Source organism: Orbicella faveolata, unplaced genomic scaffold (assembly GCF_042242905.1).
Source record: "Orbicella faveolata isolate gen_17 unplaced genomic scaffold, um_ofav_v1 contig_46, whole genome shotgun sequence".
Taxonomy (NCBI): Eukaryota; Metazoa; Cnidaria; class Anthozoa; order Scleractinia; family Merulinidae; genus Orbicella; species Orbicella faveolata.
This window is the reverse complement of record NW_028301576.1, coordinates 8,465,274-8,492,806: the sequence shown is the minus strand read 5'-3', so window position 1 is coordinate 8,492,806 and position 27,533 is coordinate 8,465,274. Positions and strand designations below refer to the sequence as shown.

Here is a 27,533-nt window from a genome sequence, read left to right as displayed (position 1 = left end):
CGTTTGAGAACATAATAAAAGCTTAGCTGAAATATGTGAATACAGCAGAATTAATCACCAAAGTTACGATGACGCTTTCTTAAATGAATTGGAATAATGATTACGATTTTGTTGGTTGAATTATTAAAACTCCTCTTCTATTTTATTTTCGCAGTGTAAAATTTCACCAAGTTAAAGAAACACACATGATGTTCGTAGCCTTTTGGCGTTGGTGAAAAATTGTTGCAGCATCTCAGCACAAAAGGCAACGAAAGAAATCTTTGTCAAGATTTGTTGACAATTGAAAACACCGACTCTGGCTTGAAAGTGCAAGCGTTGCATTACATATGCAAATGAGCTAAAATAATAGTCTATAACTAGAAATAATCACAGATTATGAGTGCGTTCGTGTAAAGGTCTTTAGGCAAAGTTGACATTCTGGTCAATTGGAAAGGTGTAGAGGTACATGCAAAGCTAATGAATTTGGGTAGGCCATGGGAACAAATATGTTGTGTAACACATTTGCATATGTTTACTTTAGAAAAGGGTACTGTTAGATTAGCTTAGCTCTGGTTCGTCATTCGCGAGGTACCTCGTGTAGTTTGTTTTGTGGTAAGTTTGTAAGGCATATGGCTACTGCCACAGTTACCGAGGGGCACTGGCAGTTGACACATAGTGAAACCCATTTATATATCCAATGAATATCACTGTTACGTTTGCTTTTTCTCATGATATGCAGTTGATGCAGGATAAATAATTGTACCATCAGGTTTATTAAAATCAGACTCACTAATATGAATGACATAGTTGTGTGAGTTTGCTACTGCCTGAACAATAACATTGTCACACCATGTGCCTGCATTTGACATTTGTTTTACTGATGTGTTTAAGTTTATCAGATAGATGATCCCAGGGCAAGTTGCCTCTAACATTCTCATCGGGAAAAAAACCTCCTTTTAAAGTAGACGTAATCGTCGAATTGACATGTAGCTGTGATTTTAATGCTGGCAGTGAGACACACTCTTCTCGGTTATTGTCAGAGTTGTACGAAGTGACATGTGCACGACATAATTTCACATTCTTAAAGAAAAAAACATATTTACTGAAGAAACTTTCACGTTCATGCCACTTGCACAAATACTTGTAATTGCAACACAGAAATCTAATGAACGAATTGTGTGGAACACTATTTTTCAGAATAATTCGAATTTTTGTCTAAATTTCTCTTCAAAACTTTAAGAACCCTGCGAACAGGAATCCGGGAAGGTTCTCTTGTTCTTCTCTGATTTTCTCTTGTAACAGACCGGATTCTCTTACATTGTGTAAAATCCCTTGCAATTACAGATAAACAACTACTCTTTTCAATTATTTCTATTTCTTGGCCTTCTCCAGCATTACAGTTAGCACTACATCCACACAATGTTAATTCCTTTTCATATTCAAGGCAAACAAAAATTATTCACCGAGGCCTTAACGGGAAGTCGTGTATGACTTGCCGTAACAAATTTTCCGGAGATATGACGAAAAATCGTTGCTAAATTCCGAGCTACATAACTCGCATGGTTAGATTTGCGACCAGAAATCTTGGCTAAATGCCGAGCTACATAACTCAGATGGTTAGATCTGCGACCAGAAATCATGGCTAAATGCCGAGCTACATAACTCAGGTGGTTAGATTTGCGACCAGAAATCATGGCCAATTTTCGAACTAAACCACCCGGTGAGTTAAATTTCTGACCACAAACGATGGCCAGTTTTGGAACAACACCACTCGGTGAGTTAAATTCCTGACCACAAATCATGGCCAGTTTTGGAACAACACCACTTGGTGAGTTAAATTTCTGACCACAAATGACGGCCGCTTTCCGAGCTACACAACTCGGCAAGTTAGATTTCTGACAACAAATTATGGCCAATTTTCGAACTACACCACTCGGTGGGTTAAATTTCTGAAAACAAATCACGGCCGCTTTCCGAGCCACACAACTCCACAAGTTAGATTTCTGACTACAAAGCTCAGGCAGAGGAGCGAAATAATACAGCTGAAGTTGAGCTTCGTCAACGCAGTTGTCTGTTGCTGACGACGGGCGATTTCGTCTAACAGGTCCAAACTCTACTTTCGCACCAGAAGTCATACATACCTCCTTAAGGCATCGATAAATGTTAACAGTGATATCTTTTAGTCTCATGATATCCAGTCAGAAAGACTTGAAAAGAAAATTGACTACTTACAGCTTCCAAATTACAGTGTAAATGTCCACAAAAACCCGCACTTGAACGAAACAAAGACCCGCACTCGAAAGAAATGTACAGCATATGGTTTGGCGATGATGTCATTCGTTTCGCCCCTGCTGCGGGGTGGCCAAATCGGTGTCATAACTTCGGACGAAGGTCCACCGTTCCATGAAACTTGACTCAAGTCTGCATTAGGACTGGGTTCTATGAACGCAATAACGCATAACGTAACGCGCCTGGGGTGAGCAAAAAACGGGGAGGAGTGGAGAGGGGGTGAGAAAAAAAAAAAGGAGGAAAAGAGGGAGAGGGTGGGGAGGAAAGGAATTATTCATTTTTGGCCCCCAACCCCTCCCCGTCCTCCTTTATATTTTTTCGTACTCGCTCGCAGTTTCGTTCCCTTCGCATACATTTGGAAATGAACACCTGCTCGCAGGTTACAACAGTAGCAGGGACAAGAGGAACACTGGTGACCTCGCTGTCGTTACCGGCACATTCGTCCATCTTTCGTTTATTGAACTGCGAAAACGACTTGACCCACCGAATCGGTGGTTTTTAACTCGGATAATGACTTAGTCATTAATCCGAGATTTTTTTTTACTTTAAGCCCCCACCGATAAACCAGTTCAATACTGTTCAATGGGCGAAATAGCGCATTTTTTAGTTCGAAATTGATAGAAGTGCTAGACGAAGCCAATCGCTACCTTTTGGTAAATTATTTTGGATATAAATGTATGCGTTAATAAGAAAAAAAAATAAATGAAGATGAAAAGAAAATAACTCCGAGAGAATTGAAACCACAATCTCCCGCGCGTGGGGCGAACACCTTCTCCACCGAGCAACATCTACAACTATTTTTATTGTGTTAGAAGCGTATTGTTCATAAAGGTTTGTACAGAAACGCTGAGTGATTAGAACATCAGATTCAAGCGAGTTCTGATCACGAACGATTAACCAAGTCGTACGAGTTGCTGGCTGGTGCGGTTCTAGCTCTTCCTGCAAATAACTCGTTGCTGAGCTTATTCAAGTGAAGGCGACACGATTTGCTAACCAAGTGAATTGTTTGGGTTAACGTACTCAATTAATGATGCTGGAGTAATTATCCGAGTTGTTTATTTTTACTTTGCGGGAACCATTTTTGCGATTGTGAAAAACTGTATTTCCTTGGTGATCTCAAACCAACGTGCAATCGGACTCGATTCGCAGGAAGCTATGCCATTAACATAATTATCACGCACACAGGAATGCCACCTAATGATATTCATAACTCAACTCTTTTAACAACTTTGACATTCATTGATTTTTATTCCTGATAATGATGTTGGATACATCGAAACGTCGAATGACGTTACTCCTTATATTTCTTGTTAAATTCTTTAACAAGCAACTGACTATTCGATATACATACAAGTCCATTTTATTCTGTTATTTTTCTGAAGAGTCAAATAAATAACAAAAAATGCTGCCAAAGCGGAGGTGGTGCAACCCTCTCAACCCCTCTCCTGTATTCGCCTCTGTTGCTGTAGACTGCAAGCAGACTCTTCGTAGGGAAAAGAGAGCAGTCCCGCTTTTTCGTTAGTAAATCGAAGGAGAAGCGCAATAGAAGCGACAGCAAAAAAAGGTTCTTATAGCCTATTGTCATATTTTCAGTTCGCCAAATGCTTGTTTCAACAAAGCGCGAAACGGATTTATATTGGGCAGTTCGTACAAAATATTATGCTTCCTGGCTATTTTATCCAGCTAAAATTTATGCCTGCCAAGAAGAAAAATTAAACTTATCAGTTTGAGGCTTCAGTCATGCAATGATGAGGTAAAGTTATGTGATTTTTGCGGTTTCAGGAGTCAGTGTAACAATGGCTTTCATCCCACTGCAGATGGACGTGGATTCTACAGATTTCGGTTTGTATGTCTTAGCAACATTTTCAATAGCAATACGTGGCTGTCTTCTCAGATGAGTTTGCAAAGGAGTGTCATATGATCAGATCACATAAGCTGAAGATGGGATAATTTTTAAGCTTGATTTATGGGCGCAGGTTGTGTGCAAACAAGAAAAGTGAAAAGTACATCGAAGTTCAGGAACGCGAAACAAACACTGCCACACGCCATGTTTGTTTGCATGTTCCTCAAGATGACGGAAACAACAGTTTTCTATCGATCAGTCATAGTGAATTCTGTTGAGAATTTACCAACGCCGATATATAGTCCACGCACATGACGCAGGCGCACTGGAGACAGGGCGGTTATTTGGAACGGAGCATTTGTCTCGTCTTTGCTACTATATGAGTTACTGGGTGACAGGATGAGTGAGCGCGCCCCTCAACTTTTATTTATTTTTTTTTTCGTTGTCTTTAAATTGCGTGGTAAAACTACTAACGACTTGACTGGGTCGTTACGAACCTCGACTGAACTCGGTTAGGAAGAGGTATTTATTGAACAAAATCCCGTACAAAAAAGAGTGGCAAAACGATAACCTGGCAGTGTTTTCATTTAAACTTTAAAGCACCCCCCCCCCCCAACCTTTTTGTTTTAACCGCCACCGCCCTCCCTCTGTAGCGGACTTAACGTACCGTGGAGTCCTGCCCTGGCTCGTGGTCTAATTATATAGTTTGAGCCTCAGCAAATTACAATTTTAGAATTTCTGTGTTCAACTTCGAGACTTAAACTAATAATACATAATCGAGTTTACCCTGACTATACGTCTGCTTATATCTTTAACTCACAGAACTATGTTTTTCTGTTCCTTAGCACCCCGACGTGAATGTGTATGGCATTCAAACATCATGAATTTGTCTGAATTCGGTAATGTTTTTCGTGAGATTGAAAAACAATTAGACCCACCCAGGCCACTTGGTGGAGACTACCAAACGCTGGCTAGTGCATCTGGCAGGAACCAGGTTGACATCGTGTTTTTGGGCACCAAACCAAACCCTACTGGGCTTCTGTTACAACATCACGAACCAACGTTGTACGAGCTTCGCAATCACCTACTGAAGGAAGATATGAGGAGGTCTGATGTTGTAAACGTAATAAAAAAATGGATAGAAACCCAATGTACTTGTGAAAACTGTAGCTCATTACGCTAAACTGTGCCTACTACCTGGTGCTATTTGCAAAGAGAGGAAAGAGCTTGTATCGGCGTTTTATGATAGGCTAGAACTAGTACTTTAAACTACTGATATGACATACAGTGCAACCCCTTTATAACGTAGATATCATTGACGTTAATAATGTTCCACTGAAGCAGAGAACTATTAACTGATGATGCAAAATTTCGTCAGTTTAACTTGCTAGGAACATTTAAATAGCAAGGCCAGTGTTTGTAAACATACAATGGATGTTTCTCTGGCTGCTGCACGAAGCTGAAACAGTTGAGCCTTCATTACGCGTCCCCTCTACTTATTTCCTTGTATCGCACAGAACGACCATTTTCATGCCCCAACAAAATAATCCCCCGAGGTCTCAAAATGTGGAGCAAATAAAAGATTCGTATAAAACTTCACTGAAAAGTTATAAAACTAAAATTAAAATTCTGACTTAAAATAAAATGAAAAGCACGTTTTGCGATTGAAGCAAGAAAAAAAGCTTTCGTTTGTGACCACTGGCCAATAAGTTTGCATGACAAAGTTAACTCTATGCCTTTGGAAAAGGATAAAAGTGTTGTTACAAATGTTTGTTATTTCGACTACGTTTTATGAGGGTTGACCTGTACCTTGGTATATCACTTTTAACCATTAGATTTGTTTGTTATATTATATTCCTCATTATATTCCTTATCAGGTTTTTTTTTTTTTTGCATGAAAAGATTTGCCAATAGAAGCTGTCATTATTTGTCAGTTAATATCTAGTAGTGTATTAATTAGATGCAAGATAGATACTTAAATTGTGGTCCATACATTTGACTAGAGTACGAGCACTTGGGCGTTGTTCCTGAAATCCTCCGAATTAGAAAAGTTAACATTTTCCAATATTCTTCATGTCTCTAGATTACTTTCGATCTTTGCGGTTGCCTTTCGTGAAGAATTCTTACGCGCGTCAGTTTCAATACTGAAAACGTCAGCAAAACGAGGAAGCATGTTTCCAAAAATATTTAGAGGGCGTGTATGCTTCCCCAATGTTTCCCAGTTTTGCCACACGAGAATCGAGCACACTTTAACGATAGTTCGAGCTTACGAGCAGTTGCAAAAATTTTGCGAGCACAAGTCGGCAAGCGAGCAATTCGAGGTCTTCGAGGGCTAGGGTCCAAATTTTGCAAGCACTTCTTATTTGAATAGGACCATTCGATACCCCTCTTAGTGATTCACGTTCTCCAAAAGACTGGGACGTTGGTCATTTCAAGTTGTTGATTTGCAAAAGACGCGGCTACGAAATGTACAAAGGTGCACAATAAAAAATGCACTACTCTGCGAGCAGGCTCACGTTGGAGCACAAGCGCGAACGTGAAATCGCTGAACAAAAGACTTATTGAGGAGAACAATGGAGTTCACTTTCTTGGCACCTCTTCACCAGACTTTTTCCCGCCGAATCGCTTTGCTCTTCACCACTCGCGCGCGTTAAGCCTGGTTCTCATATGCCGCCGACATACCTGGGACACCGTTACGGCATATGTAAACATTTATCGCCGAATCATAATCTATCCCAGGCATTGACCGCCGGCTTGCCTGCGAAGTTGAGCTGAGTTCAACTTCGCAGGCAAGTCGGCGGTTGCCGGCGGTTGTCAACGATGAAAATAATCTATGTGAACATCATCTGCGGACGCAACGTACTCCAGTAAGACGAATCGATCCATATTTACAGGTGAAATGGTTGGAATTGCGCCAATTCGCGCAAATTTGAGTATGTCGGCGATCCATGACAGATGCGCTGGGGACCCACCGGAACAGATCGCCGAACATTTTCAGTTGCAACCGGCGACTACGTCGCAGTTAGGTCGGCGGGATATGAGAACCAGGCTTTACTCAAAGGTGAGCCTGCTCGCAAGCTAAAAATGCACCTGAAGATCCATTTTTCTCCTCATTAAGTCTTTTGTTCAGCGACGTTCTCGCTGCCGTTGCCGTCGTGTTTTGCGTAAGGTCTCATCCTCTCATTGAGTCGCCGCCAATAGGCCATTTCCGAGTTGTTTTTTGACTCTTTTGCGTCTGTTTCAAAACGAGTCCCCGTGCAAAACTTTTTTTTATGAAAATGAGTTTGATTTGCATGAAAATGAACTTACAAATGAAACGCATTTTCATTACAATGGTCTCGCGTCAAGACTCGTTTTGACATGGAGGAAAAGAGCAACTCGGAAATGCTCTTTTATACGTCCATCTTGATTTCACCCTCAGGAAATCCAAAAAAAGAGGCAAAAATCCAAAATGACAAAAAAAATTGCTCCATAATAAAAATAGAATACAGGAGATGTACTAATTTCGCAGTGCTGCTCAATGAAAATGTGGTTGTTACTGGCAATTTCAAACGGACTTAACGAGGGATTAGGCCCCATCTACACTACGCCTGAGGAATTTGAAAACGCAGCTTCATGTCTCCGGCTAGGCCTGCCGTCCACACTAATCCGTCACGAAAACGGAGTTTTCGAAAACGCTCATTAAACCGGAGGAATTTGAAAACGCCGGCGTTTTCTTGTGGACGGAAAACATTTTGAAAACGGAGCTTTCCGAAAACCATGGAGTCACGACAATAACGTGATTTCCTTGCCCGGGTTTTCCTCAAACACAAATCCAAATGACCCGGCGATTGTTGTATCTTTAAATTCCTCCGGCCTAGTGTGGACGGAAAACATTAAATGCGTTTTCAGAGTGAAACCTCCGGTTTAAAATTCCTTCGGCGTAGTGTGGACGTGGCCCTAAAAATTAATGAACATTAACACCTACTTAAAGTTTCAGTAACATTGAGTTAATCCTGTTTTCAGAATTCGAAACAAGTCTGAGAGGTGGGGGTTGGAATCCTCCCTTGTACGCCTAAGGTTAATTGCTGCAAGCCGCACATTTGCAATCTTGCGACTTGACCCATTCTTTAATTATTAACCTTGCGTCAGACCTTCCAATCGCCACCAGCTTGGTACAAAGTTCTTCTATAGTAATCGAGCGACTAGTGAGCACATCCTCTGTGGGAGTTTTCAGTGACGCTATATACAATATCTTCTCCATGTTAAATCCCAACTCGCTGGCAAGGTCTTTGTAATTTCCTTGAATGCCTGGGGGATCCAATTTGATGATCAATCCCTTCCACACGTGATGCGGAAAAATTGTGATGAAGTCCTTCATTATACAGTCATCGGGCACCGGAGGTGATGGAGGTGTTGAACCTGGTCATCAAGGAAAAGTAAAATGAAATTAATTTAGGTTACATTTGAACAATGCATAAAAAAAACAGATGCCTGACTTGCGGTTTCCATCATGCAGTTCTTGCCTCGCTCTGTCTAGAGGGTGGTAAAGGGGGTGGAGGATGGGGGGGTTATAGATCACGTTTCACGGAAAATAAAGCAGCCCTTTCACAATTCACGAAAAATACAACATTGGCATTTCACGCTTCACAGAAAATAAAAGAGAACATTTTGGAAAATCACGGTTCACGGCGACTATGGAAATTACGATTCCGGAGGAAAAAATTTGCCATTTCACATATCACGGGGAAAAAAAAGGGCCGATCACGAGTCACGAAAGTACCCTTTACCACCCTCTGTCTAGACTTTCTAAAAGTCCTTTCCAATAATTCTTCCCTGGCCTGTTGGTTTCACCACCTCTCGCGACTTACGTCGCTCGCGTTCGCCCTCGCGACTTCGTCGCTCGAAGATTACCCTCTTGCTTCGCTTGAGGGAGATAAATAAGTCAAAGATTAAGAAAAGGTCGACTTGCGGCAAGTCAAAGATCTGTCCAGAGGTGGACTAGAAGGACACCTGCACTTTGTAAAAGAGAACGCAGAAAAGGGAAAGGGAGGAAAAGTCTTAATATGTTTCGCCGGAGTGAATGAGCCCCTTCCCGGGGAGATATTTATTCTGGCTCTCTAATGACTCTCCTAGCTTTATCCACCAAACAAACCTAATGGTATACAGCGCTACACTCTTTTTTTAATAAGAATATTGTTTTTCCGGCCTAGGCTGACTATTCTTATTTTTCTGCCGATTTTAGGTTGACTTTGATATTCTTGTGAATAGTTTTAGATTACATGAATATAAAAAAGTGGACTATGCCGACAAAACGTCAAATTATCTGTTCTATCATGACTTTGATGGCGTTAAGTTATTTTTGAGCCAGACTGCAGGCAACAATGCCTGATATGGCACATTTGCCCTTAGGGAAGGAATAACTTTTAGACGGTTTAGTTCAGGAAACGTAGTATTGTATTTACAAATTTTCAACCCAAAAAATTATATTCTTTTCAAAATTTCGGCCTCGGGTTTATTCTTAAAACATCCTTAAAATTTCGCAAACTTCAACCTCGATATTCTTGTAGGGTATATTCTCATAAAAAAGAAAGAGTGTACCTTGGTTAGCGTCCAGTTACTTGGCGATATGAGGTATTGTCTCATTTGAGACATTGGCCGTACGCGCGAATAATTGGAACTGAGCTCTCGTTAAGCTTCTCGCGTGTTTCTCTCTCATTTCTGATATTTTTTGTGAGAAATTGCTGCACGGATGCCTTAACGACCCAGAGCCTGGAACAGGCCAGGTCTATAAGCAGGGGTAGAAACAACACGTTCCATTAACCAGGAGGCCCCAAGAACTTTTGCGAACAGTAAAACAAGGTGAAAACACCATTCAACGTTATTAGAGACGACGTACGCTCGAGCAAATTTTCAGCGGTCTCATGCACGTCGCTCGAGCTGATCACGTTCTGGTCAAACGCAAGCTGTTTCCCTTCTCGACCCTTGGTTGTTTCACTCAGTTTGTTTCCCTTGGGTTGCGCTCTCGTCCAATAAACCTTTGCATTCTTTTTTTCGTTTTTTTCAACACTGTTTCACTTTCAGACAGTTCCTCTTCTTAGGTCGTTCGCAATCTCATTCCCAGATAAATTTTTATAGTTTTCTGATCACTTATTGTTGTTGTTGCGATTTGTCTATGCTATTTTTCTATGTATTTTGCATTTTATCTCAGGCAATTTATTTAAAATAAGGAATCTAGAATTCTGTATAAACTGGCCTAGTTACTCAGATATTTCCTTTTTATACTTGGAAAGATATTTAGTTCTTTGTTTTTGTTTTTGTTTTGATCATCTGTGTAATTGAATTTGAGTAAATAAATAAATAAATAAATAAATAAATAAATGGATACATTTGCATGGAATGTCTTTTTTTAGCGTACGAATTATAAAGACAAGTTGACCAACCAAGCATGTAGAAATCTGGACAAACCTGTTTGACTTTTTTTACTCACTGCCCCCGGCTCTGCATTGCTCTGGACGTGAACTGGGCTACAAGCCACTCCAGATTTATTTGCTGACGAATCGCTAAAACCCAAATTCTGCATGTTCTTGTCCAATGCCGGAATCCCTTCTCCAGAAGACACATATGAAGCTGTTGCACAATCTGGGACAAAAGGAGTCAGTTGAGACGCTGTCCTATCACAAGTTCTCATGTTTGGTCACCCTACCCCACCCCCTCAAATGTTGTGACCACATGACAGTCTCGTCAGAGCCTGTTTCAACATTGATTGGTGAGGGATGGGGTGAGGAAGTTGGACTATCGACAAAAACGATGTTTTAAGTTCCGGGGTTTTTTTACCTTTTTTTTTCTTAACTTTCATAGAAGTAGTCTTGGGTACTGACCGATAAAAAACAAAAAGATTTTTCGGGAACCGATACCCGCCCTCTCCAATACCTTTGAGGAAAAACAATCGATTTTTCTCGCGTGACCTGAAACGTTTGAATTGATATCACGCCATAAGATGACGTCACAAGTGTGCAACATACAGTCATCTCCTGTTAAGCAGTTCAACATCTTCAAATTCTGAAAGTTCAGAACTAGAATCTACAGAATCTGAACTCTCAGAACTGTGCGCCACCTTGAAACAGCATTTGCAGCTCAGTTGGTAGAGCATCGCATCGGTATCGCGGAGGTCATGGGTTCGAATCCCGTTGAAGCCCTGATTTTTCTCAGGCTTCTTCTTTCCAATTGCTTAAATTGGAAATGTACTGCGATGATCATTCTTCACTTTCATCTACAACCGCAGTTCAAATATGAATTAAAAGCTCCATGGTTACTGAGTGAATCTATTTTTTAAAACAATGACGCAAACAGGTTTAAATCAACAAGAGTACAATTTACTCTAGTAAAACTTATTTTGCACTTCACTGTTTACTCTATTCCATCGATTTCCAGCCGTTTTCTAAGCCCGCGTTTCTTGCCCCACGCCGTTCTGGGAGTCCTGTTGTTCATGCATCCATACATGGATGAACAATCGGACTCCCAAAACGACTGGAAACGGAGCCCATGTGTACTTTAATAACCACCAAGATATTGGCAAAAAAACGTCTCTAGACTATTTAAGACGTTTCCCATTTGACCATTATTCTCTACAACTAACTAGCCGCCATTATCATTCAGGGCAGGAAAACACCTAGGTCCGATTGCCCGGGGCAAGTAAATTTCGCTCCTGGGTTGGTGAAAATAGAAGTTCAATTGCCCGGTAAGCAAGTGAAATTAGCCTAAATAGTCTTATTAGTCTGAATGAAAATGTCAGCTGGATAAAAATTTCAAGCTAGAAGCTGTTTCAAAACTTGAGACTGCAAAATTAGTTAACTACTGAGTTGAAAGCATGGATTAATTAGTGAGGAATCCAAGCATACTTTGTTCGCATTTGTTCTCTGATTGCCATAGTGGGCGCCACGTCGGCAAGTAGCATTTTAATGGGGACAAGTGAAAACTGAAATTTGCTAGCCCACTGGGCAAGTGGATTTCAATTTTTTTTCCTACCCTGTCATTATTCTATTTTAACACACCACTCTGTGGTTGCCGACACTCAAGGCAGTATTTTTCAGCGATGTCCCGCTTTCCAACTGCTCTGTGCATTAACGCCCATGCAAGCCACCCGTAGGTAGCGTCGTCACCATTCTTCCCAGCCCATGACTTCAGCATTTGAAAGGAGCACTCGTAGAGCTGCGTGTGTGCATCTTTAATGTTGTCCAATGCAGCATCCTCAATACCAAGAAGGCGACCAACCCACAGCCAATCTTTTCCAAGGTCTTGTGAAATAGAATTCAGGTCGCTCGTTGAAACTTGCCCACTTCTAGGTTGGTCTTGAAGGTTGATTTCTAAGTTGAAAGGACAATTAACATCACATGTAATTGCAGAGGCGCTACAAGGTTAGTCAGGTGAGGGAGTACGCATGCACAAGAAATTTACCCCTAACCCCTACGATCGAGGAGACACGACCCGCATGGGTCGCGCACTCTGTCTAAACATCCATGGAATCATAGCTGTACTGTGAGCCACTGAACTCGGATAATTATAAAAAGCTGAGAATGGAGTTTTTGTATTTATTAAATAACGCGAGTCCATTCATAGCCTTATGTCCAAATGTAGTCGTTTGAAATTACTACAGTCTCCCACTACTCCAGCTCCACTGAGTGACGAATGACGCCATTGCCAAACGTCCACACAGATCCACGAATGCACGAATGAGAAACATTACCAGAAAGACAATACTTCAGCTTCGCTTGAACGAGCTCAGCAAAGACTTATTTGAAGGATAAGATGGAACCGCAGGACTTTCGCCCAACTCTTTTTACACGAGCCTGCTGGTCTAACAACCCAGCGGTTTTGTAAAAAACAATATAATGAATATGTTTCACCGTATTTCATTGGATGCAGTAGACTTTCTAAAAGTCCTTTCCAATAATTCTTCCCTGCCCTGTTGGTTTCGCAGTTCGTCGCTTGAAGATTGCCCTCTCGCTTCGGGAGTTAAAAGCAAAGGTCGACTTGTGTCAAGTTTATAGACGTCGATGTGGCGCAGGGGAGTAGATGATTGCCCGGAACGCGAGAGGCCATGAGTTCGAATCCTACGGGAAACAACGATTTTTTATCTTTTTTACTTTTTTTCTTGTTAACGGATATATATATATATATATATAAAAAAGTTTACCGAAACACAGCGTTTGCCTTTCCGATGCTTAAAAAAAAAAGCATTTACGTAAACACAGCGTTTGCTTTCCGATGAAAAATCATCTATCATTCGAGAACGAATTCGTAGCCTTATAATATTCGAGCCCTAAGTTATCACTAGTGTCATGCAGGTAGGATTGCGAAGGAAAAACGGTTAAGACTTTTCCCCGCTTTCCCTTATTTTTTTTATTATTTATTTATTTTTATGATTACATTACGTTCATTAAGTTACATCTACATTGTATATTACACTACCACACACTTCTACACTACATAGTAATTTACTTAATTACTTTACATACTACTTTTACATCCACATTGTATACTACACTACTTCACACTACTTCACACTACTTCACACTACTTATACTTAACACCCGAAATGGAAATAAGTCGATAAGGTTTACAACGCTTACAACACTACATAAGTTTTCTAACAATACAGAAAAAAGTGTCTATACAATAAATATTCTATAAAAAATATACAAATAAGTGTCTCTAATTAATGAGAGGCTTCCACTTTCCTTCGTGGATTTTAAGTCGGTTGTTCTCTATGGCTATAGATCGTTCAGTGGATTCTGTGTGATCTAATTTTATCATGAGATGACGCAATGATGGTAAAATATTCTTCAGAAGACTGTGGTAAATAACTAGCTTTCCAGCGATGATAATATGATTTAAAATCAACCAATGAGACCTTTTTTGTGTCAGTCCAAATATTAGGTCACAGTCGTTTACAGAATCGATAGCAATGTGCAAGGATTTAAGCCAAAGAACAACAGACATCCAGAATGCTACAATGAAATCACACCTACCAAAAAGATGCTCGAGAGATTCATCTGAAATTTTGCAAAAAGTGCAGAGGGGTGAATCAATCATTTTCATTTTGTGTAAGGATTTGTTGGTATAAATTATTCGATTTAGTAATTTACACTGAAAAACTCTTGTTTTAGTGTCAAGCGTGACAACGTGAGGAATTTGATAGATCACTTCCCAATTAAGATCACCACTATTCTGAAACAAGGTACTAAATTTATGCCGTGCTGAAGGATAGACCTGAATAATTTCTATAAGTTTCCAATACAATTTCGAGGAGGTGATTGAATCAAGAGGAAGACTACTATCTTTTAAGTAAAGAGCGTAGCTGAGCATGATATTCCGAGAGTCAGCTGAAGTGTTAGCTGAAGTGTCAGCTGAAGTGTCGTCTTTGTAGTTGATGAGCTTTTTCCATATGAGAGGAATGGAATTGAAGAGACCAAACAGTGACAAATAATCATTAAAATTTAGCCTTCCTGCCTTGAAAAAGGTCCAAGGTTTAAGGCTTCCAGTATTTGTTAAGATATTAGCAAGAGATATGAGACCTTTTGAGAAGAGCGTCTTGTTGAAAATAGGTTTACCACCGATGCGGAGGAATTGGTTATTCCATAATAGTTGATTTAAGGCTTGTTCACGGGATAAAATGGGTTTTACGGATAGATTGCACCAGACTTCGAAACATTCCCTATAGAAATTTGGAAGACAGCTAGGCAAGTCAGCAACACTGAAATTGCAATGCAGGAGAAACTTACCACCATAAATCTTTCAGAAAAAAAGGAGAGTATTTGCTTTCAAGGGCTAATATAATCTTCAGTATATTTCCTAAGACACATAATACGTCATTTTTTGCGTATCGATCATTGTCTGAATGTGAGGCATTCTCAATCCGCCGCTTTTATAGTCGCTTATGAGAGCATGGCGCTTAATCTTATCCTTACCTTTCCAAATGAAGCTATAAATAGTAGCATCGATTAGCTTAATAATATTTTTTGTCAGGGAAATGAGAGATGCACGAAACATAAACTTGGGTATGACAAATGTCTTCACAATTTGAATTTTTCCATATAAAGTGAGGTGTCTCTTCTTTCCCTTATATATATAAGCTCCAATGCGAGTTCTGTCCGTGGTGTTACGTTCAGGTCAATCATACAGGGCGCTACTTCAACACTTCCATTGAACAACATTGAACGGCATCTTTTAAGATCGGCAAAATTTTGACAATCCGCTAAATTTGGCAAGTTTTTGAAACTGGGGGACGCACTTATTTTACGCTGCTTGTTGACAGATTTATTACTTATACAAACAAAATTGGCTGTAGTGCGACCCGGCCATTGGTTGACGAATCGACTCACCGGAAATTGCGTGTCCATACAATAACACCATTAAAACTAAATTTAACTAAACTAGGATAGCTTCTAGACAAAGAAGTAACCGATAAGAAGCTACAATCGGTTAAAATAGCGATATTTGCTCACCGTAAACATGAAAGGCCATTTAAAAATTGTCCGTAATAATCCCTAGAGTCGGCGGACTGTTCGATTCGACAGCATTTTCAAAACCCCCTACACACTGTATTTCTTCCAGTCTCTTCAAATCGACTTCCGGTATGACGGAACTACCGTCATACAAAATTGTTTGTTAAAGTCTCTTGGAAATCAACTTTCGGTAGTAACAGGTAAACTACATTAGACGAATCAACTTCATTCAGTTGGGTGTATTGTTGGACAACGCTGTTTCGCGTTTTCTTCATGCACTCAATCAACGAAGTGTGCCCTAAATTTACACATAAGCTTGATTTTCTGAATCTCTTACCGGTTTTCGACGCGTCTCTATTGTCATTTTCACAGTACTTTTGAGCTAGATCCTTGCGTGATACGGTCGGTTTTTTCAGGGCTTCACCTAACACTTGCAATGTTGCCAAGGCGCCGTTTCTCTGCTTCCAGGTCAAAAGCATTCTGTACGCTTGTTCGGACACATTTCCTCTGTAATCTTCGCTGATTCTTTCGACTTCATCCTCAAGTTCGAGTGCTCGAGCAAGCTTTTTCCACCTGCTGGACAAATCTAAGGCAAGATTAATCAGACAATTTGTAGAAACGGACCCCATTTTTTTAACTTCACGGGAAGCACGCACTGATTGCCGCTGAATTGCGGAAGTTGATGGACTTTCACTCACGTGAGCCGACTGTCTAACAAGGAAGCGGTCAAACAAAATGGCGGTCGATGTTGTCCTTACAAGTGGCATGCAACACACCATTACAGAAGCTATAAAATGCCACCATATTCCACATGATCTGGCAGAAACGTTATCAAGGTATACATCAATGTCTTTAGTAAATCAAGAATCGGCGAAAGCCGAGAAAATAGTGCCGATTCCGTTCAAGTTAGTAAAGCAACTTTGGGAATGTCTTCGAGAGAAACAGACTACAGGTAACTTACTGGTGATATCCATGAAGTTTAGTTTCAAAACAATTTTAATTTCCAGTGCTGTTGTTACTTAGCAATAATTCCAGTGGAAAAAAGGTAATGTGAATGCTACAAATGTGGAATTAGCTCGTGTTTGCCCATTCTTATATATCACTCAACATAATCGATCGTTTTTAACCACAGACCACAAAGAGTTTGGCAACGAAGGAGTTTATTGTCATGCAATCAAAGAAGCTGAAACTACATTGACAATAAAACTCCAACGCCTTAGGGCGGGAGGGTAATAGGGTAAACGAAAACTATTGACCGTGAGCTGAGAGCGAATGACTGACGTGACGTGACAAACCGTGCACTAAATAAAGTATGTTTATGTCTCTGTCTAAATAATACATAGATATCACGCATCAATTATCCATCATCACCTGGATGATGATGTAACCGAACGTCCCGGGGAAGGGGTGGACTCCCATATAAAAAAGACAGGAGTGCTTGTTGTGCCTGTTAGGGGTTAAAAGAGCATTTTTTGGTACCTCTTTGGGTGTTCAGCCTCAAAAAGTCCACAGAGGGAGCTTTTGCAGTACCTTTTAGGGTAGTGAACCAAAAAAATATGACAGGAGATAATGTGTTGTTTTAGAATTGGTACCTCTTGGGGTGAAAAACATTTCAAGCCATGCCCACAAAGCGGGATCTTGGTACCTCTTAGGGGTTCTTTTTAAAATGTTCATTGAGCACCCCATCGCCTTTATATGGGGTCCCCCCTCCTCCCGGGATGCATGTACACTCAAAACACTCAAAACATGATCACATAAACTAATTGGGACATTTCATTTTTTAGCTGCACTCTGCACTCCCCACACCCCCGCCCCCCTGTGGATGGCAGTTAAGGCTATTCTAGAAAATATCCATATCCTACCACGGGTGGCATGAACATTTTAACCCCCCTTGGCCTTCGGAAATTCCAAAATGCTTTACCCCACATGACTTCCAAATTCCAAAGTCGTTAACCCTCCCTCCCTTCCGGATCTCCGTTTTTTACTTCAACCCTCTGGAATTCCTTGTTTGACTCCCTACGACTTCCAACGAAAGAGATTTTACAATGCAGAGTACGAAGTTTGACTAGAATTTCCACTGACATAGGGGGTCCAAACCCAAAACTGTCTATGATGTGGGTATGGAAATTTTCTGGAACAGCATATTGTTAATCACAAGATTTGTAATTAGATTATTTATGATTAGTTTCTAAAGGAGTTGTAAAACCAATTCATTCCCATCTGGACTGAGAAAGCCAATCTGTGGGAATCTTTAATGAAAAATGTTTAAAAACCACCTTGTCTTGCTACAAGATAGAAAGTTTCACCTGACGTGATAGTCCTGCTATAATACAGCAACACAAATTTTTTCCTCTTCTATCATAAGAGCAACCTGAATTTTTTCTCTTGCCAGCTTTATTGTCAGCCAATTTGTAATCATAATAAATTATGCAAATAAATTAAATGACTAGTTGAGCTTCTGTAGATCTATCAGTAACTCCAAGTAATTACTGATTCTGTTTACTTACATCTACACACCTTTATCTACCTAGTACGCATAGGTATGTGTTTTGTTTAGTAATAAATAAAACTTCTTGAGATGAATTAAAGCTAAAAGATAGCATGGAACCAGATGAAACAGGCCATATCATTAGGCTTATAAAACCTGTGCATTATGCACATTCTTTACAGTGGCTAACAATGGAAAATTCTTCCAGTAACATAAACTATCATGCAGCATTTTCTTCAAATTGACAGTAGTATAATGTGCAGTGTATAATTTTGATCCTATCAATCTTTTTTCAGATTCTGGATCTAAGATGTATTTACATGAGCTTCTTGCAGGGAGTGAAGTTTATGTTGAACCTTTAAAATTACCAGAAAAGGTAGGTGCCAATTTATTTGATGTCTACATTTTTTATTTCAAAAGCAAGGATAAAGACATACATTTTCTGGCATGAAATGCACACATCAAACAAAATATGAAACAGTTAATGAATAATTCTATGTCTAAATCACGATTGCCCAAGGTTTTCAGAAAGAAATTATTTAAGATTTACAAGTATATACTTTAATTGGTAGAATGTTAAAAAGATGTTATCCAGTTAGTGACACAAACTGCTTCAGAAAACAAATATGGAGTTCTCAGTCCCAAGAAGAGTCGAAAAAGTGACACATTGAAAATTCTGCAGTAGACTTTTGAAAGCACGGACTGGGTGGTGGTGGAGAGGGATGAGAAGACTCCAGTACCCATGTGGCCCATGATGGTCTCGGGTATATTATAGCAAAACTTGGAGCATATCAGGTTACAAAATTGTACAATATGTTTTTTACCACAATTGCCACAAATCTCGCAATCTGATTGGCTAATCTGTTGTTGTCAATAAGAGTCCAGACAATGCTGCTGGCGTCAACGTGTCACACTCTTGGTCACACTCTGAAAAAAAAAAGCATTTTCTTTGACGTTGATGTTGTGGTAAAAAACAAATTGAATGTGGTTTAGCATTGTGTGTACTCTTATCGACAACGATATGCGTCATCACAGTGGTCAAAATGTTGTGGACTCACGAGGCTGTGATGATGCACATCATTGTTGATGAGAGTACAGACAACGCTAAACCCCATTCGATTTGTTAAATTGACCCTTGAACTTGAAAGAGCTTTAATACAGAGTACATATTGAACAGAAAATTATTTTTAAAAATCACTATCTATGATATGCCCACATTTCAATCTAAAAACTGTTGTAACCTGTACTGAGAAAGCTCCTTTAAAATAAGTCTAATGTTGTATTTTGACCAGAGTCCAGAACTTGTAGCTCGTCTGAAAAAGCTAAAAGCAGAGCAAGAAAAAGCAGAATATGACAGAATGGTTTCAAATGTCGATAAAAAGGTAATGTAAAATATATATATATATGTAATTTGCTGGCTGGGAGATCCGTATAGTGAAAAACTGTGACCAAGGTCTTGAAAATGCTGCCCTCGGCCTGCGGCCTCGAGCAGCACATTCAAGGCCGAGGGCAGCATTTTCTGCCTGAGGTCACAGTTTTTCACTATACGGAGCGACCCTAAGCCGGCAAATAACATGTTTATTTTTTTTCCTGCAGTAAATTGGTTTTACAGATTACAAATGGGTTTCGTTACGCAACTCTTGTCACTGAATCGGCTTGCATGCCGTTTACTAATGATTTGTAAAAAATCTTGGCGACGAACAAGTAACTCAGATAGTAGACAAAGCAAGATGTATTAAAGAACAGCTTTTTTTTTAACTACTTTATGTTAGTTGCATTTATTTCACCAGTTAAGCTCCCCAAAATTGTTTTTGTGGTGTGAGATTTCATGCAAAGTTTGAAGTTTTACTACAAAAACAGATTCTGTCAGTCATTGCTTTTAAAATCACTTGAAATCAGACTTGTTGCTATAGACCGAAAATTGAATAGCAAAAAGCGAGGAAATTCATTAAGTTTATTCCACAGAAATTCTCCTTAATACAGCAACAATCAGAGAGGTAAACTCAACTGAACTTGACTCAAATTTTACGGCAAGAGAAACACAGGATTACGCACCATTACAGTGCCAAGCAACAAACAACCAAGCAAACTCTCACAACTTCAAAACACTCAATTGGATTTACTTACAGTGACTTTCCTTGCCATTCTAAAGTGAACAGAGACAAACTTGTGTTGACTAATCGTCGATGGACATGTAAAAAAGGCAAAAGATTGATGATTACCGCAAACTTTTAGGAGCGCAATTTAGGCAGTGGGGAAAAAATCCAGCCCATGAGCCTTATTGTAGAAAGCTGGGCCGGTCATGTGCGTATGATTAGCTAATCAAAGTTGAGGATTTAGGAATCCGGCCCGCTCAGATGCTTGAGAAAAAAATAAAGATGAAGTATCTTGCTTAGAATGTATGCCCTTGTGGAGGACAGTACACCAAAATGACTTCTGTTGACTTGAAAATATGGCAGCTATATTAAACCTTCAGATTAGTAAGATAATATCTTGCAATAATACCACGTTGCTAACTGTGTGTTAAGCTGGAGTTATGGGCAAATGTACCAGTCACCATCCTTTTTGATGTGGTGGATTAATGTACATGACAGTATGTATATACTATTACGTATAATATTGGATAATAGTTTTTCGAGTATTTTAGCTTGGAACAGGGTTTATGGAAATTTATTATTTATTAAACTTTTTTTGTACCATTGTGTCCTCTTAATGTACATTTGCTGTGCGGTTGAATCACCTAAATTAAGAAAATGAGACGTTATAAAACGCTGACTTGGCCTCAGAGTGCCAGAAATCCCATTTCCGAGAACTTCAATTTTAAAAATTTGAGCTGGAAAATTTCAGCACAAACTCGAAGCTCAACCTCGCGCTGACCATAAATTTATTCCATATGTAAATTTTTGCTGCCTTTGATCTGTTTTCCCTTGTAGTGGGACCAAAGTGATGGAATGCAATTTGGACAGGAAGGTGAGTAATTTTTTTGCTTATATAATTTAGCAGCCATTCTTGTCTTTGATTAAAAAAAGGGAAAAAAAGGAACATTAAAAGATCACCTTTTTAGTTTGTCTAGATTGATTTCTCATCTCTTAGTATTAAAGTTGTTACTCTTGAAAAGAAATGCTTAAGGGATAAAAAGACATTAAAATATGTGATTTCAGTGCAACTTAAAAAAAAGTAAACATATACATGTATTTCCAAGACTGTTGCAGGAACTAAAACCATTGATACCCATTCAATGTTTTTGGTAAGATCAATTTAAACTCCTCTTGCTGTTGATCATAAGCTTTCTCTTGTTTTCATGGGACAATAATATTATTTCTTGGAAAATTATCATTGATACAAGATGTCTCTAGTTATTTATAGTGATGTTCTACATTCTGCCAAGCTTGCTTCTTGAATTAACAGTTTAGGAGAAGTTTAAGGTCGGCACACGCAAGAAGACTGGTCCCTGTGACTAGTCCCTGCCACTAGTCCCCTCAAGAGTTCACACCAAGAGACTGGTTGCAGGACTTGTCCCACAAGCATTTCACACAAAGCGTTTGGAGGAACAGGTCGCAAGGACTTGTCCCAAAAATTTAAACCAGTTTGAATTTGTGGGACTAGTTGCAGGGACCAAATTTTAGTCCCTGCGACTAGATTTCATGGCAAAAATGGCTAGTTCACATGATGGGACTTGTCTCTGTTACTTGTTGCAGGGACAACATGCAGGGACTAACTAGTCCCCTCATGTGTGCTGACCTTAAGATTTAATTGTTGCTATATATGTTTAAATTACATTTCAGTTCGTTCTGGTAGCAAGCAGTTGGCTTCCATCATTAACTTCTTGTTGTCAGTAGTTGGAACATTTGTCTTTGGTTATATTGCGTCACAGTACGCTTTTCCTTCAGTTGCTGTGGTAATTACATTGTTTATGCTTTTAGGTTATACATGTAAAATGAATTATTGTTAAGGCCTTTTAGATTAGGGATGGACCATTATTATTTTGAGGGGTGGAGAAGGGGGGGGGGGGGGTGGGGTGATGTTGGGCAATTTTCTGGGGCATGGATTTTTTCTCACCCTTAGGTTGTACATGAATTTTTTTGGTGGGCAATAGCTCGTGCAAGAATTGAATAGTAGAAAACACTTGCTCGCTTTTTTCCCCATGGTTCCCCTTGCACGATTTTTTTCCCAGCAGTTTTTGCCTTGAAGGAATTTTTTTAATGGGTAATTTCCCAACCCCCTCCCCTCCTCAAAACTATAATCAATATGGTCCGTCCCATATTGCGCGAATGCAAAGACCATTGTTAAGAAACAATGTTCAGGATGTATGTTAACTTAATTTAGCTCCTAGTTAAGAATCTTTAGGATCTTAAAACCTCTCGCCAGGATTGCCAAAGATCCTGACAAAGATCCTTGAGAATGTTCAAAGATCTTGCTCAATGATCCTGCCAAGATCTTGGACGAAACTTCTGCAAAAATCCTCGCAACTCTAAGGACCTTTGCATGATCTTTCAGAGGTAGATCTTTTGAGAATCCTTGAAAAATCCTAATCCATAAAGATCTTGAAAGAACCTCTAAGATCCTGTAAGTTTTTTTCACCACTGAGGGACACAGTATCTGAGTCGCTTATTGGTTATTCAGACGTTCATTACATACACTGTTGTTTTCCACTTTAATCATAAAAATTACAATTAATTTTCCTTGATTGTGATCAGTTTAAAAAACTCCTATTTTCCACCAATTTTCTTGTCGAGTTGTTATCGGACAGTTCAATAAGCCAATCACATTCAAAGTTGTAGAGAAGTTTAAATCAACCAATCACGTTCAAAGTTGTAGTTCAAATCAACCAATCACAACCTTGTTACAATTTACGCCTACTTTGTCAGTCTTGTAATGCAAATTTTCCCTTTCTTTCATAACTTGGCTATTCTTCTCTTCTCGGAAATTGTAACTTTTATGATTAATTGGTAATAGAGAGGTTTTCAATTGAGTGTCGTAAAATCAAAACCAAACCAATTTCTTACCAATTAGACTACTCAGCTAATCTCAAACCGTAGTAAAACCAAAACCAAAACCAAAGCAATTGTCTAATTACTTTCGACACTCAATTGAAAACCGCTCTAAGATTTTTTGTCCTCTAATTCGGTCTGCAATAATCCTCGCGATAAACAAATCGGACTCCCGCTGCGCAGTCGTCCGATTTTCTTATCACTCGTATGATTACAGACCGAATTGTCAGTCCTATTACCATTACAAACTACTTAGCTCCTATTACCTTACTGTGTTTTTTTTCGTTGTATTTCAGCGTGTGATTATTGGAATTGTGCTGGCCGTTGTTGTGGCAATAGCAGAATTGTATTTCATGGCAAGAGTGGAAATTTGATTACTAGACGAACTCAATTAAATCTGAATTTTATTAATAAGTGATGTACATAAAAATAAGTGATGTATTGAAAATCTTGTTAATAACCTGTCAGAACCCCTCTTGGTCCGCTCATATTTGTACATGGTTTTGTAAATATTACATTTTCTTCCTCCAAACTTACGTATGGAAAATCGTCTAGTTTTTAATGGTTGAATTCTCTTGCCCGTGGAAATGTGATTTACTCAGGTCAAGCAACAAAAAATGTCCCAACAAAAAATGAATTTTTACGCAGTTGGTGAGCACTTAATCGTGTGAATTTCCATTAAAATAATGCAGAAAACTCCGAGCCATTGACTGTGACGTTGATCGTAAAAAGCATACTTCAATCTCGGACGACGACTTTCGGGAGGCGCTAATGAGCTCATAAATTTTTTTGGCGAAATTCTGAATTTTTAAACCCGCGTCGCTCAAAAAGTATTCAATACGTCGGACTCAAATTCCTTGGGACAGTCGCAATGTAACTACCGAAAAATTCCGAAAGTAATGACCCTCCGAAAGTAGCGATCCCCGGAAAGTAACGTCACAAATTGTGGCCATTAATAAATCCCGAAAGTAGCGACCCCCAAAGGTAGCGAGCCCTCCCCCAACATCCCCCTCCTCGGGAATAGTGAGACCCAAGTTCAATAGCATATTTATTTTTCCAACCAACAGTAAGGTGAAAGTTACGTATGATAACTTGATTTTTAGCACTGTAAAACAAAGAAAGGTATCGCTTATGCCACGAAGCGTTGTCAGAAATGTCAATTCGTGCTTCGTGAGTTCATGTTGCGCCGTGTTAAAACAAAAACCGTAGTCTTGTCATCAAGTAACAGGAAGGTACTAACAGGAACTTTTTGACAGCTCTTTATCATTTTCAACAGGGGCGTATTAAAGATGAGTACGGAAGGTCCTCGACAGCCAAGACAAGCCCATAGTTGTACTTTGCCCCGGCCCCTTTCTAGACTGCTGGCAATCTGTTTTTCTCTCAAAATTTCAGGAGGGATCTTCCCTACTCGGCCATTCCGCTCTTGTCCCGCCTTCTTCCCCACTCGGCTACCGCCATACCGCCCTTACCTTTTGCGTTCGCGATGACTTGTGACGCTTAGAGAACAAACCGGCTGCCAGCAGACTAGCCCCTTTCCCGGCTCAGGCCCCGAGTCGATAGTTTACCGACACGTTGGCTTGAATTGCCCTGATTGCAGGTTTTCGCGGACAGTTTCAAAAACTGCTCCCAGCGCTACTGGTTATACTTAGCTCTTACTAACCGAGCTGGAGGTCTGTATGGAAGAATCTTGACCGAGGTCGTGAGTACAGACCGAACGCAGTGAGGTCTGTACACACGACCGAGGTCAAGATTCTCCCATACAGACCGACTTAGCTCGGTTAATAGGATGTTTATTATATGGCAAAGAAGAAAACTTTACTTCGTTTAATGTAACTGGTTTGCTGACATTTTGCTTGCGAACGGCGATGAACTTAACATGAACCTGCCGAAATTTGCTCGTCCTCTTTACTTTTTTTTGTCATCAGGCTTTTTGGCACTTCCATAAATGATTGAGAAGAAAAGAAAAGAAAATGGTGAACAATTTTGTATTTTAGTTTGCTACTTTTTCAACGCAAAATGAAACCGGTCTAGATGAGAAAATCTAGACCGCGGTCAATATCGATTTCAGCCAATCAAATTCGTGAATTCGGTAGTTCCCAGTCCTTGTGAGACACAGCCATATAATTATAATAAATACGGGTATTAAATGACCTTTAAGCCAAATGTTCGCCTTATAGGCCCATTAACCGATCTTTTCGAGCCGTTGCTAAGGAAAATTTATTCTCATATAACCTCATCATTTTTGGTTAGTTCAGAGTTATTTCATCTGTTTTAACTTTTTCATGATCAGTAACACTAGTGATGACGTCATCAGGCCACGCTCATGGTCATGTGACTAATACTGAAAAAACGCAAAGGCTCCCAGGCAAATTACTTTATCGGGATTTTTTTCATTGATTTAATATTTTAATTTAAATCCTCATTGCGCTATGCATAGATTTTGTTTCATTTTAAAAGGTCAGATTTTGAGAGAATTTCAAAATATTAAAAAATTCGTAATTTTCTGAAAAAAGCATGATTTTGAAAAAAGAATGCATAGCTATCTTTCCAACGTTGGCTTTAATCGAAACCCGTCGAAAAAGGCTGGATTTAATGAAAAACCGCGTTTCCTTTAGCATTTAAAGAAACCGTAAGTGCGCCCGATAAATATTGGAAAAAACCCTATCAGCGCGTGCGCAATTTACACTACCAGCGCACTTCGGTAAGATCAAACAAAGCCACGAGGAGTTAGTTTTTCTCTTTCTGTTGCTCTTGTTTTTCTGTCTTTTTCTTATTTTGTCTTTGCTTGTACTCTTTTTACTTTGCATTTTGTGAAACACAAAGAAAAACATCTAAAATGTAAGCGAATTTGGAAGTTATTGAGTTGTTTTTATTTCCCGCGCTCAGGCTGACGTAAGTAACCGGAAGTGAAATTTCACTTCCTTGGCAACGCGCGCGAGCGCGCGCATAAATCGGTTAATGGGCCCTTAAAGACTTGAAGCTGCAGGTCAGGAAGAAGCGGAGAAAATTAGGAACACAATAGGCTTAGTACACAATGACAAAAGAAACAAAAAAAGAGTAATACAAAGTTGGCGTGAAAATAAGTAGCTTCGAGATAAGAGAATCCGATGCTACAAATGTACTCACCTTTGTCAATTTTGGAACCAGAATCAACCGCCCTGGGTGAGGCCAAGCGGTTCATCACAAGTAGGGCCAGAAGCAAGGTAATTTGGATGAAGCGAATCGATGACATCTTCTACGGCTGGCTTGGGCTGCTCAGTTTGACAATGATTTTCTCTGTGCTTTCCTTCAGGACTAGTAGGAACAACTGACTCAAAGCATACACAAAGCTCTAGTTCATAAGCAGTGGAACCCCGTTAATACGGACACCAAAGGGACATGATTAAGTGTCCGCATTATCCGGGTGTCCGTATTAAGCGGACTAATTTAAGAGAAAATATATGACCTTTTTAGTTGTCGGGACAAAGAAAACTGTCCGTTATAAGCGAGTGTCCGTATTAAGCGGGTGTCCGTAGAGCGGGGTTTCACTGTATCGTCATATGACCTCACGCTCAGCCAAAATAATACGATATAGGAGCAAGATATTTTCCGTAACTCTAGGTATGCAAGTTGGTTTAACTAATTGTTTTGGCCACCTGCTGACTGTTGCCCTACGGCTTGTTTTTACTTCCTCTTAGCTTGCAGAACAGGTGGATTAGCGGGTCAGTGAGCGAGACGCGATACACGAGCGCTGAGCGCGAGACGAAAATTCTTTTCGTCTCGCTTTTGAGGTGCTTTCGAAAATTCTTTTCGTCTCGCGCTTCGCGCTCGCCTATCGCGTTTCGCTCTAGGTAACGTTTCGCTCTCTGCCCCGAAAATCCGCTTGTTCTGCAGGCTACAGTTGCAGTTCCAACACCTTTTTCTTCAGTTCCTAACGGAACATCTTAGTCTTCTGTAAGTCTTTGATGACATAACAAATCAAGGGTTGGAACTAAGCCTGAGGGCTTAATTAAATTTTAATGGCATTCCGCATTTTCGATTTACTCTAAAATATACCGTTAGTTTTCAGTTTTCATATCTCATAAACGGTGTCCGCTAGCTATAGAAAGGAATTAAACACAAGAAATAGAGATAAAAACGTTCTTAAAACAACCAACTCGTCTGGCCAATTTCAAAAATTTAAGGGATGACTAATGGTTATGTTTTAATTTACGCCATCAGTTTACGGTTGAGACATTTGCTTTGACTCTTGTTTCAACCGCTTCGAAAGCGTTTTGGAAGCATAATAGCCTTGATTAAAATTAAGAGAAAAGATTTCTCGTTATAAACCATTTTGTTCAAACGAGACAATTGCGCGATAGCTGTTTTTAAATCATAATAACATATAGTTTTGCCTTTTGGTCACTCGGGAAATTAAAACGAATTTCAAGATGGACGCTAAAACTTCGAACAAGAAGTTACTATAAGAAAATGAAGTA

General features: G+C 39.7%; 2 protein-coding genes across 2 annotated transcripts; one reads left to right on the top strand and one right to left on the bottom strand.

The window, feature by feature from the left end:
* Window positions 1-4,619: 4,619 nt before the first annotated feature.
* LOC110050950 (uncharacterized) lies at window positions 4,620-16,269 on the bottom strand. Its single transcript, XM_020756930.2, has 4 exons — window positions 15,935-16,269; window positions 12,145-12,456; window positions 10,559-10,732; window positions 4,620-8,512 (listed from the first exon to the last, which is right to left on the bottom strand). The coding sequence occupies exons 1-4, from the start codon at window positions 16,224-16,226 to the stop codon at window positions 8,172-8,174; spliced, it is 1,119 nt and encodes a 372-aa protein (XP_020612589.2). The 5' UTR covers window positions 16,227-16,269; the 3' UTR covers window positions 4,620-8,171.
* Window positions 16,270-16,285: 16 nt separating this feature from the next.
* LOC110050951 (vacuolar ATPase assembly protein VMA12-like) lies at window positions 16,286-23,778 on the top strand. The gene is made up of 6 exons (XM_020756933.2): window positions 16,286-16,549; window positions 18,382-18,461; window positions 19,378-19,467; window positions 21,019-21,055; window positions 21,871-21,983; window positions 23,373-23,778. The coding sequence occupies exons 1-6, from the start codon at window positions 16,333-16,335 to the stop codon at window positions 23,448-23,450; spliced, it is 615 nt and encodes a 204-aa protein (XP_020612592.2). The 5' UTR covers window positions 16,286-16,332; the 3' UTR covers window positions 23,451-23,778.
* The last annotated feature ends 3,755 nt before the right edge of the window (window positions 23,779-27,533 follow it).